Source organism: Lepisosteus oculatus, chromosome 4, assembly GCF_040954835.1.
Source record: "Lepisosteus oculatus isolate fLepOcu1 chromosome 4, fLepOcu1.hap2, whole genome shotgun sequence".
Classification (NCBI taxonomy): Eukaryota; Metazoa; Chordata; class Actinopteri; order Semionotiformes; family Lepisosteidae; genus Lepisosteus; species Lepisosteus oculatus.
In genome coordinates, this window is record NC_090699.1 from 39134723 (window position 1) to 39148074 (window position 13352).

At 38.6% G+C, this 13352-nt stretch overlaps 1 protein-coding gene across 2 annotated transcripts in view; it reads left to right on the forward strand.

Annotated features, from left to right (window-relative positions):
• Nucleotides 1-13352, forward strand: part of gucy2g (guanylate cyclase 2g) — a 33145-nt gene that overhangs the window by 3968 nt on the left and 15825 nt on the right. The window contains exons 2-4 of one of the 2 annotated variants that reach the window (XM_069189202.1): nucleotides 7309-7412; nucleotides 7954-8302; nucleotides 11886-12010. In XM_069189202.1, the coding sequence (XP_069045303.1) occupies nucleotides 7966-8302; nucleotides 11886-12010 (462 nt within the window). In that variant the 5' untranslated portion in view covers nucleotides 7309-7412; nucleotides 7954-7965. The remainder of the gene's footprint in view (nucleotides 1-7308; nucleotides 7413-7953; nucleotides 8303-11885; nucleotides 12011-13352) is intronic. The other variant, XM_015347435.2, reaches the window with a different exon arrangement.

Genomic DNA, 13352 nt, shown 5'->3' on the forward strand with positions numbered 1-13352 from the left:
AGAATGAAAACCAGAAAACCCTGGGGCTCTCTGGGAGCTGGAGGGAGGATCACTGCAAGAAATAATAAAGTAAAAATAAATTTCAAAATATAAAAAATGAACTAACAGATTCTCAGTGCATTCTAGCTACATGTCAAAATAGAAATAAGACATAATAAGGGATGCGTTATAAAGAACATACTATATTGCTGATTCTTTATAATCATACAAAGGAAAAGTGCATGAATTGGTGGATTTGTGAACATGTGGCCAATGGCATGTTTAATTACAGTAGTTATCTTGTTCAGAATCAAGTACTATAATGTTACTGTTGCATAATACTGAATACTGAGATAAAAGATTTCTGAAATAAGCCTCATTAAAAGAAAATCTATCAATGTCAGTAAACTACTAACAACAAAATGTGAGCTAAATGTCCTTCACCAGTTGGTAAATTTTCTCATGTTGTTTCTAAGTTCTTAAATTAAATACTTTTTGCCTATCCAAAGAAATGAAAGAAACAGACATGAGTGTGGTGGAAAAAGTATTTGAAGAAAGGCTTTCCCCTAGTAGATAAATGCCACCTGTGAGGGGAGAGATAATGTCAAATTTGTATCATGTTTAAACCTTTGAAAATCAGACTGGATAGCAGTAACACAATTTGTCATTTGTAGTTTATTGCCACAGTATCAGTACTATGCATATACAGTCCCTTGATTGCTGTATGTATTTCATGGTTTAATGTTTCGATATGATTGAAAGGTCAAGCGCAGTAATAATAAAAGGGTTTTACAGCTCTGAAATTTGTACACAGCAGAACTTGAGAAATACAAAGCTGATGTGTTGTCAGTTACAAAGGCCACTTTTAGACAACACATCTGGGATACCTGGATGTGTTATAGCTGTCAACTTTCCATTCAAAGTTCTAGGTTGCATTTCATAAATTATTTACGATAACCCTTTTAAAAAAAATCAATGTCTTTTAAATAGTCCCTATAATGCATTAATGAGAAAAAACACACCTGTGGACAAGTTATAAAACAAATTGCCAAAAATGACAGGATGGCAAGATTCTTTCCAGGGGGAAATGTCTGGTACTTGTTTTGCAAGTGCTGGATAGAATCTGGCACAAGAGAAATTATTTTGGCCTTCTTAACGTGCCTACCTGTGTGTATCTGTGTAATAGATTGCACTATACAGTTCTGACATTTACTGAGATCTACGCCCAAGAGACGAGAACGAGCCCATATGAGGACTGCCCTACAACGTGAATCTTCTTGCATGAGTGCATGACTCCTAGCATGCTGAAAAAGTATTGCATGTGATTTGGGAGATGGCTGTCAGTTAAGACTGACAATGCCTTACAAATGAAAGTGGCCTAGCTTTACCTACTTAAAGAGTGGAGCAGCAATAAATCCTGCCAAATAAGGTAAAAAGAGCAGCTACGGTAATGCATGTATGAATAGAAAGCTGTTAGCCCCTAAACCCATGAACCACATGTTGCGAAGGATCTTTCAGGACTCTATGTAGATGACACAATCCGGAAGGGAGTGAACACACACAGGGGGGAGACGAGGAACTGGGCTAGTAGAGGAACCAGGGGGGCGGTACGTGATGAAGGTGCTCCAGGGGGCGTGGTCCAGCCCTTTGGACTCCAAAGGGAGTCCAAAGGGAAGTCCAGTGCATGCAAAGGTCCAGAGCCGGGTAATAAATCCAAGACAAACAAAACAAAGTTAAAAGTCGGAGCAGGATCCGGTGAGGGGTCGTAGACAGACGAGACAAAGTTGAAAACCGGAGAGGGATCCGACGAAGGGTGTGGGGGGGGAAGGGTTAACGGAACCATGCGCACCTGGTCCCGGGCTCGGCTGGTTCAGGACACCTAGGAGGCGAATGCTACCTGAGCCGCGGACATAGGGCGACTCGGTGATAGGCGAGCCTCCGGGCGTCCGTGTTCCAACGCAGAACAGCATGAGCGTCTGGCTTTTAAAGGTGGGCTGGAACAGGGAGCAGGTGCACAAAATCAACTAAAAAGTGAACGAGCCGGAGCGCCCTTAAGAGGGAGGGACTACAATCGTGACACCACAATGCTTCTCCAGTCTCCAAACCCATTGACTACAAAACCAGCTCATCGAATCCAGTGTAGTAGAAATCTGTGAAAAGATCAGGGAGCCAAGGCTTAAATGCCTGTTGTAATTGGGTGCCAGTTGTCTGCTGGACAGGGGTTTCATTTAAGGGACCAAAGAGATGGAAATTACTGGGAATCAGGGCTGTGAGCTGTGCGGCCCAGCACCTCCTACTTGTAACACTGCAAACATCAGAGATGCATATTGCTTATTAACAAACATCAGCTTGTTTCTTTACCACACTGGGATCATTAACCCTTATTAAAAAAAGATCAGAAGGTACAGCAGACATCACAATCTCATAAACACCGTACAGTGTAGCATAGCTCTGCCTGTTTTATCTTCCAAGAACCAAACCCCTTGGTAATTTTCTTTCATTAAAATAAGTCACTTTTCTCAACATTGATGTGTACAGGTAATGTATACAGTGTATACAAATGTGTACAGGTAATAAATTGGATTAGTTTATATTTAACATCAGTTCACAGAAACACAGATTGAGGCTTACAGGATGTAGTATACTGCATTCAATGTAATAATAATAATTCCTTACACTTATATAGCACTTTCTGGACACTCCACTCAAAGTGCTTTACAGGTAATGGGGACTCCCCTCCACCACCAATGTGCAGCCCCACCTGGATGATGCGAAGGCAGCTATAGTCTGCAACAGTATTTTCACCACACACCACCAGTTATGAGTGGGGAGAAGAACAAAGTGATAAACAACCAATTCAAAGATGGGGATTATTATAGATGTGACCAATTAACTATCACCAACCTTACCTTCATTGTTAGTTTTTGAAATAATTAATCTTGTGTATGGCATGTGTGGGCAGGAGACGGCATGTCATGTCATGTTTCGTTGCCTAAGAGGAACGAGGGATAATAGCCAATCAACCCCAACCTTCATGCCTTTGGGAGGTGGGAGGAATTTGGAGCACCTCATGTGAAATAGGGAAATAGGGAGAAGATACACACTCTACATGGAAGGCACCCCAGAGTGGAATAGAACCCATGGACCCAACTCATATGTCATTCTTTCTCCAAGGCAGCTTTTAAAAGAGTTACAAAGTCAAATCTCTTAGTACATATTTTATTATTTTGATATATTTCAGACAATTTCTAAAACATGTGCTGTATATGTATCACCAAAACTTCAAAGATAAAAAAATTGATAGGTGGTGATTAATCAGAAGCTGCAAATTTAGATTACCGATCAACAAATTAAATTGGTCCTGTGTTCATTTCATGCAGTTTAGCAAACCATTTCCCTTGACACAGAGCGTGACAATTATACAGCACACTATTGAAGAAGATCTTTAAAAAAAAAACATTTTGGCCTTTTTTCTGGCCTCACTGAAATGTCGATGGTTGTATTAATGAGAAGTAGGAACTTCACAGTACTAAACTACATGCCATACTTGATTTAATCATGAAACCATTATATTTAATTATTATATTTCAATTGCATATTGTATTTTCCAATACAACAATATCGATCCACTGCATGCTGTGCAGTATTACTGTATGTAAGTTCCACCTTTGCTTCCACTCTTGGAATACAAAACACAAGTACAGGAGCTTGCTTTATTGAACACAACCCAAGTGAACTCTGACTGTTGCCCCATCAATTGATGGATATTATCAGATAACGAGCACCTTTGGAGTTTGGTTTCCATAGCTGATAAAACCAAGGTTTACCATACTTTTAAGTAAATGTGTGTGAGAACCAGTGCTTTATTTACTATACTGTAGGTATTCTAAATTTAACCTGAGGAGGCAGGACTGCCGAGTGGTTAATATTTATTTCATATTGTTTCATGATCTCGGAAAAGGAAAAAGCAAAATGGTGTGACCTGCATTTTATCAAGAAGAGTTTCACATGGATTTTAATTTACAGCAACATGGGATTCAGTATACTTTATTATTTTAAAGCATACTTAAATTTGCTTAATTTTTTTTAGTTTAGTGGATGGTTTTCTTGAGTTTCAACATGACTTGACTACAAATAGCTACATTGGACTACCTATATGAATTAATATTGTCCTGTTACCCAAAATAAAAAAAGCTGTTGGGTGAAATTCAGAATATCTTTTTTCATTTCTTTTATTAAGAGTGATCCTGAAGGTTTTATACTGTGTTAGGTGTTGTCTTTGTTGTCTGATAAGGGAATTGCTCTCTGTGTTAGTCAATTTCATTTTTAAAGTGATGTTCTAAAAGGGAAACAGAAATTCTTGCAGGCTCCATTTACTCCTTTGCCTTTATTGCCAGACATTTTCAAAGCCCTTTGGACTTCGCAGTATTCTCTTTTATCTCTAAATAACAATTTGTTGTGACTGCTTTGAAATAGCGACTATGTTAATGAGAAGAGAAGAAGGGCACTTCAGGTAAATATCTAATATAGTTATACTATATACAGTACTGTAGGTATACTCTAGGATCATTTTTTATTTATCCCTTTTTTACCTTTAGGCCCCATCACACTGCCTGCAAAAACTCAAATCTATTGGAAGCTACTTAATACACTTAATTAAATGATTATATTATTTATAATCATGAATTACAGTATGTAGTATATGCATTCACTACCACAAGTATAATCCATACAGTGGCAACAGATGCATTGCACCTGATCACTAACTTTTGAGCCCTAGATGCCCCACACTGTTTCAGTGCATCCCCACAAGTTTTTAATAGAAAAGTGTGAGAAATAGAAGACCCACACCATAGCTTTCATATTCTCATCTTGCAAGAAAGCCATAGCTGCACAAACAGCATAAGAATGTGTGATGTTCTGTTGGAATGTTGTTATATTAGGATGAAGTCACAGGAAAGGCAGTGAGTAAGGTCCTAGGGCTTGAACAATGTACTGTAGCACCCTGTAGTCAGAATATCATCAATCATTACAAGTCTTGATATGTAACAACTAGACGCCCCTGTACTGACTGTCACCGCTGGACATCTCCCTATCAATGTTGGTAAGGTGTCATGACTTGTGGTCTTCCAGATCATGGCCAACCATCGATAGGCTGTGTCTGGGTGTAAAATCTGCCAGGTTGCTTAATGTGACAGTAAGCAACAGGCTTGACATTCAAAAGCTTAAATCCCCTCATCTGCAACCTCTCAACTTTCACTAATGAGCTGGATTAGTTGTTATGCAACAGTCAAAGTCACTTAAGTGTATTAGGTCTTGAGTGATCAATTAATCCACATATCTCCAAATGTCCAAAATACAGAAGATGTGATAAATTCCTTTTTTATCAGCAATCCTGAAATACATTATCTGAGTGAAACTTATTCCAGCATTGAAAGATCTGTAGATCAAGGAAACCAGAGCAGTCAGAGAAAACCCACATGAACATGGGCAGAAATCACAAAACCCAGTCATAATAGTGACCATGCAGGTATTATTTATATTTAGGGTCTGCACTGTATGTCACAATGTCTACTCTAAGAAGGGAAGATTTACTAACAAGGTTTTGATTTATGTTGTTATCACTTGCATCACTGACACTTGCATCAGAGAGCACTAGCAAATATTGTGGATTGTAGCATAAACTGCTTGATGTGATAAGGTCTTATTTTGGAATGAACCTGCAGATTGTAGGTTTAGGCCTTGTGCTAAAACATGATATGACTTGTCTTCATAGGACACAGTTCAGGTTAATCTGATCATTTCAGTAGTTGGGAATTGGGGGTGTTACTAATCAGAACTTTTTCTCTTAATATTTGGAAAGTCTTTCCGTGGTAAACTCCAAATAAGTTTATCAGAATTATAGTAAATAAATATTTCAGTTTACCTGTCATCTAAATTTTAGTACAGATAAAGATAACAAATTGGTTGAAAAGCGTTGTTTTGTATTGCCTTATGCAAGTGCAAATATTTTACAATACTGGTTTTGGAAGACAAGTTATTAGAAATCAACAATTTATAGATTATATTTAAGAGCAAACATAGAATCTAAAACAAACAAAAAATGTATGTGCATTTATGTTTTGAACAAAAATTACATTTCTCCAACTAAGTCAGCAGCTGTGTCACCCTGCAACTCACAACTGCCAACCCACTGAAGCTCAGGTGATATGAGCCTGGCCAGTACCTGGATGGAAGACCCCCTGGGAAAGCTAAGGTTGCAGCAAGAAGAGGTGTTAGGAGGATCAGTAGGGAGCGCTCGCTCTGAAGTCTGTGCTAGTCCTAATTTCCCTGTATACTGATGGGGGTCACGATATTTTACAAAAAGACACTTTCCTTCAGAATGTGAAACCAAAGTCCTCACTCTCCTAAATTATTAAAAATCCCATGGGGTTTCTTGATAAGAGTAGGGGTGTTAAAGATGTTGTTCTGGCCAAATTCCCCCTTGACCTTTACCAGTCATGGCCTCCTAATATACCCATCTATGAATTCTGGCGCACTACGGCTACTGTTGCAAAATCCAGGTACTGTAGATGCAGCACATTGGTGGTGGTTGAGGGGAGTCCCATGACCTATAAAGAGTTTTTATATCAGAAAAGTGGTATATGTGTAAGGATTATTATTATACAAAATAACATCACGCATGGTGAGATCATTCAATGATAAATTAAGCTTCAAAAAGGCTCTAGATTTCCATAAATTCACATAATTCTTTTTTACTAAGTCATTTTGCAAGACAAACACCTGGCTCTGCTCTGACCAGCTGAAAAGTGAACATCTTGAATTGACTTTGTTTAAGCAAGCTGATTTTGGTGTAGAGAGCAAATCAGCACAGTAGTGATGCTGGGCTAAAGTCTGTCCTGTTAATTAAAGGTTTCTTTCTGGATGACACCGGAATAGACCCTTGAGAATTAATACGTGTTTCAGTCTCTTATCAACGTATAAAGGCTAATCGTTTCATCACCTGAACTACAAGTGTCTCTCTAGCACTGGAGAAGATCCAATCAGGAAAGATGGAAAGGGTGTTTAATAGGGTGATGCTTTATTGTTCTGGAAATTTTTCTTTCAGCTTTAGAGCATCGTTATCTTTTGTTATTCTTCTTTTAGTATTTTCTAGTGTAAGAAGTAGTGATCAAGAGACCAGATTATTTCTGGGGTTGCAAGCTCCCAGGAATCTCTCTTATCCGTTCAGTGTATTGAGACTGGGATCTGCAATGCAGCTGGCTTTAGACAAGCTAAATTCTAATCCTGCCTTCCTTACAAACTACACTCTGGACTTTGTGTATGCAGACTCAAACTGCGATTCCAAGACTTCACTCAGTTCCTTCATTGACCAAGTGTGGAAGTATAATATCTCAGCACTCTTTGGTCCTCCTTGTGCAGAGGAAGCAGAGGTAAGGAGGCAAAATCTGATACTAAATGTACTGTATAAGCTTGTTTGTAACCATGACATTCTGAATCCTGTGTAAGCCTATGTTGTCTTACATGAGTTTCTCTGTGACACCTTTGACTTCTATAAAAGCAAGCTGATTGCTAGAAAGCAAGCTTTTATATCCTGCTTTTGTTCTGAAGTAGTTTAATGGGTTGCTTTAATTACTGAGCCATGTAATGACATCTTTTCTCTGAAGAAAAATGGGTAAAATGTATGAATAAATGTTTACACATTGTACCATATCCTAAGAATACCTTACTTTATTTTATATATTAGTTAGTGACTCTGAAGAATCTATGCTATCTTGTGAACAGTTATGAAGTCAGAGTTGCCATTAAGGTTAATTCTAAACTAATTCTTCCCTATAGTTTATGAGATTGCAAGTTTTATATTTAATAAATTGTTTTAACCATCATATTCTCTAGAATGTACTGTAGCTGACAAACCCAAAGACTGCTTGTGTTGAACAACAGCTTCAGAGGTGATTGGTTTTCTTTCAACAGGTAACAGGTCTCATGGCATCTCAATGGAACATCCCAATGTTCAGCTATGCCAGTCAGACGCCCAAACTGGAGAATAATGCTGTATATGATACTTACATTAAACTGGTGTCCCCTCTCCATAAAGCAGGAGAGGTCCTGATTAAGACACTGGAGTACTTTGGCTGGAAATATGTGGCAATGATTGGAGGGGGTTCTTACTCAAGCACTTGGGACAAAATTAATGAGCTATGGATGTCAATGGAAAGGCAGTTGAAATCACAATTCATTGTCACAGCTAGCATAAAGTATGATACCAGCAACCTTGCTCTCACCCACAAGAACATTAAGTACATCTCTACTGTTGCTAGAAGTAAGTACACACTCTTTTTTTCCAACTGATTCAGAATCTTTGGGGTTGTTTTCTTCAAATTAAAATGTTGACTTAGTCTGTTTCTGTGATGGAAGGGCAATGTGTATTTTTGATAAGAAAGGTAATATGCCATGTATCTAACAAAATATTCCTAACAAGTTGCTAAAATATTAGCTATATTTGAAATCTATTTACTAATTTTTGCAACTAGAAAAAAAACTTTAGAAAACATTTTTGTTCTCTGATGTAACGTTATTGGTTCCCAACAGGCTTGATGTCCTTTACGATAATCTGATATCTTTTAAACAAGCTTTTGGATGTAGCAGCTATCAAAGTGTATAAATAACCCATTTATCTACGCAGAAAGAGAAAAGCCATTTTTAAAAATAATATTGAAATTTTTGTTTTATAAAAGGTGCAACATTTTGAAGATGTCGGTTTCCACATCTTCATGGTCAGATACTGCTCTGCTTGTTTTTTATTGAAGCAATTGAAAAATTATTTGTTATCTTCATGTACAGTACTATGTGCCTTTAGTATTTTTTAAGAATGTTGTTGAAATTGAAAGTCAGCCCAGGTTTGGTTATGTACAGTATATTAACCCAACTGTGCAAGTGTCTCAAAAATACTTGTAGCTTTGGGGAATGTTCATGGTTACTCTCATTGCAACAATGGTTTGGGAAGACCAACTTCAAGGGCTCAGATAAGTTCCACACTGGGTGGTTAGGATGTATTTTATCCATCCATATATTTTCTAGTATCTTCTTCTGATTCAGGGGCATTAGGGAACCAGAGCTTATCCTGACAAGCTGTCAAGAAGTCTTAATTTAGTAAATCAGTGTAGTTTGACAGGAATGTCCTGAAAGTTTGGAAATTTTTCTAATTCTCTGCTGATAGTGTATTACAGATGGTGGTATTTCATTCAATAGGTGTAAATTCAAACATGATACTTTAACTTTCAAGCAGTTGTTTTCAATATGGCAGATAGCCTTACTGCACCACCAGAACTGTCTAGATTATGTTCACACTGGAATATCTGGAAGAGTTTGGTCTACAACTGGCACAATTCAGTATGTTTAATGTTATGTGTAAAATACAAGCTTAAATTAATAAACCATACGGTACCAAGGCTAGGTGAACAGTGAGCCTTTGGAGCAGAACAAAATTTATTCTCATAAGAAAGGAGAGATGGACTAAAGGAGCAGCCATTGGGTCACATTCCTGTGAACCTGCTCCCTGAAAAGCATGAATGGCAGCAAACTCATTTATTGTTCAAAATGCCTTGCATTTCACTCACTGTGAATAGGACCTAAATTAAAACTTTAAAAATCACCCCATCGATCCACCATACAGAATATACTGTATGTAAAATGCACTGGCTTGATTTAAAATGAACAGACATGTATTATGCAAAGGAACAAGTAATAGGTTTATTCCATGCTGAAAAAAAGAAGAAAGAGAACACAACGTTTCGGCCGTGGAGCCTTCTTCAGGTGTGAGAGAGACAGGGCAGTAGGCAAAGGTAAAGTAGCGGGAGAACAAAGGTTGGGAGGGAGGAGGAGTGAGAGGCGGGAGCAGGGGACAGAAAGAGAGGCCAATCAAGAGGTGTGAAGTCAGAATGGGTGCAGAGAGGTGTGAAATGAAACTTCCAATGAATGGAGAAAATTTAAAAGAACAGTAATCTGTCGTTAAGGGAAGGGAGAATGTGTGATCCTAACTGCAGAATAATTTTAGTTTCGGTGGACTTTCTGATGTATGAGTTCGGAAAACCATCTTTGAGAACACAGATGGAAAGATTAGTGTGGTCGTGGCCGTCAGAGGTGAAATGAGAAACAATGGGCTTGGAGAGATCTTTAATCTTCACAGCCCTGACGTGTTCTCTGAAGCGGTCTCCGAGTCTCCTTCCTGTTTCTCCAATGTAGATGGCTGGGCATTTACTGCAAGAGATACAGTAAATAAGGTTGCTGGAGGTACAAGATGCTGTCTGGGTGATCCGGAATTGTCCTGAGGGGCCTTGAATGAGTGTGGTGGTGGCTGTGTACTTGCAGGTGATACAGCGAGCTCTGCATGGAATAAACCTATTACTTGTTCCTTTGCAGCCTACGCATGCTGACGCAGCTACCCACCTAGACATGTATTATGGCAATTATATGTCACATTTACCGTATTCGGTGCAGGAATAAAAGTACTATTATTAAAGCGGGTGTGAGTCTGGTCAACACCTGAACTGGAGACCTCCTAGGAAGCTATGATTGCTGTTGGAAGATGTGTTAGTGGGGTCAGCAGGGAGGCGCTCACCCTGGAGTCTATTTGGGTGCTAATGCCCCAGTATAGTGACGAGGACAGTATACTGTAAAAGAGGTCCTGACTCTCTGTAGTCATTAAAAATCTAGGTGTGTTGAAAAATCCTAGGTGTCCTGACCATAATTTCCTCCTGGCCCTTATCAGTCATGACCTCCTAATAATCCCCATCTAGGAATTGGCTTCATCACTCTGTTCTCCTCCCCACTGACAGCTGTTGTGTTGGGTGTTCTGGTGCACTATGGCTGCTATCACACAGATCGTCCTGCACATTTGTGGTGATGGAGGGGAGTCCCCATTACCTGTAAAGCACTTTGAGTGGAGTGTCCAGAATAGTGCTGTATAAATGTAAGGATTTATTATAAGCGAACAAAAGCTTTCTGCTTCCAGTTCCATTTTGAATTTTGGGACACTAGTGTTAGCGGTAATATAGCAATATTTAAAAATGCTGGTTCTTAAAGCACTTCGCTCTTTAAAAGTCATTCATGCTTTTTTAAAACTTCTGCAAACCTGATATTACTTAAAAAATAATTAGATAGAGATGTAGATTTCCACTGAAGGAGTTTATAACAGAAGTTCTGGAGGGAGGTAAGATCTTAATTCATTCTGCACACAAGTCTCACACCCAGGTCTTCCTTTCTTGTATCTCTGTTGCATCTCTCCTGCTGCTCCATCTACGTCCTTGCAGCTCTCTAGCTCACTTCTTTCAATAGTGGGGGTGGGGGGTGGCCAGCCTCAGCCTCACATCTGACTACCATTTCCTCAGCTAGATGAGTCAAATACTCTGATAATCCCCTAATTGCAATCAATAGAATCTATCCAAGATACTGAATTCGTGTTTAGGATCAGCCATGATTGAGTTTGATTTTTAACAAGTAGTTGAGTTTAAAAACACTCCAAAAGGTATGGAACAAGTTGAATGGTTAGTTAAGGTGTAGAGTCAAGATATTTTCCAAACAGAGGCCAGTTTTGCTCACTTTAGCTATTTCCTCTTACCCCTAATTATACATTCCTGGATCAGTTAGTCTGAGAGAGAATGGGTTAAGAGACAATCGTATTTCAAAAACACAATGTGAAAAATCTTAATAATAGTTTTATTTGTAAATCATCATGCAGACGGCATAAACACTGTATAGGCAGGGTCCAGGTGTTATCTATTTAACGCAACAGAAAAAATCTTCAACACACTCACCAATCTTCAGGTTGACCGTTGAAATGAAAAAGGAGGGAAAACTATAAATGTCTGCTATGGTTTTCTAACTTCTTATACCTTTTTTTGCAGTTATCATTGTAATTTGTAATTCTGAAGATGTGACCTCATTAATGCTGGAAGCTGAAAAGCAGGAGTTAGTGAACGGACAGTATGTGTTTTTCATTATCCAGCAGTTTGAGGTCAGTGGCTATGTGGTGAGTATATTCTAGAAAAATGAGATGCGGGGAACTTATTAAAATACCTCAGAACTTTGTGCCACAGTATATAGTTGAGCTATAGACATGTACTGTACATAAGTTTTTCTGTCTTTGTGGGAACATCCCACTGACTCCCATTCTGTTCACTACTGTCTAATTCAATTCAAGCTTTATTGTCCCATAGGGGAAATTTGTTTTACGGCACAGTCAAACACAACACAATGCCAAATAAACATCACCAAAAGGGAAGAGAATACAGTAGTGTTACAGGAGAAAAAAAAAGGGACAAGGTAGTTACTTTCAATTGTTTAAGAGTGTAATTACACTGGGAATTAAAATTTCCTGAAATGAAATGAACCCCACATGAGGTGAAAGACCTCAAAACAGTTCTGTTAGTGTTAGATTTAAAAGAATGTGTCATGCCCTCTACTGCTAGAGGGCGCTCCTACTCTGTCCTGCTCATAGTTTCCCTGTGCTTTGCTTATTCTTCCGGTGTGTTTTGTGGGGCTATACATTTCCGGGTTACCCTTTCCTCCTCGCTCACCATTGAGGGTTCGGATGTCTTGAGACCCGCCTAGCTCCTCCGGGGCATAGGTTTCTACCCGACATAGTCTGACCTCCTGAGCCCGGACTAATCCCCGTTTTGCCGCTACACATAGGATCTTTTTTGCTCTCCTGGCCATTCCACGGCATGCCTTTACGACATCCGTGACCGAAGGTTTCTATTGTAGAGACATCCCCACATTGTCTGTCAGGAGTTCCTATCTTCCTAGAGACATTTTGACACCAACATTTAGTAGAGAAGTTCTCTACTCAGAATATTTAAAAAATATTGGATCACACTTTGTTTTTAAACTTTTACAAACTTGCTATTAGTAATATTTTTCTCTCAGTATATTCAGACTTAGATTAGAGACATAGATTTTCAATAATGGAGTTTATAACAGAAGTTCAAGAGGAATGTTAGATCCAAATCTTGCACCCTTTCTCTCTCCGGTGTATATAAGACTCACACCCAGGTCTTCCCTTTGTTACAATAGTAACATTTGTTTATACAAAGGGCTATAGTTGTCAGTTATAAGATTTCTGAAGATGTTTCAGGCAAAAGCCTTATGATATCCATGAAGCACTGCTAGTTACCAAATAAGCAAGATGTGCTTAACATGCTTCTCCCATTCATTTCCATTTTTAAATTTAAAACTAATATTCGTTTTTTGAATTTTTCACGTCTGGGATTATTATCCTTCCAACACGATGGAACTTCATGAGTGCAAAAAATAACCCGTTACTCAGTGAACATTTATTTCTTCCAGTCAGAATGATGGCCAAAGCCAATTTT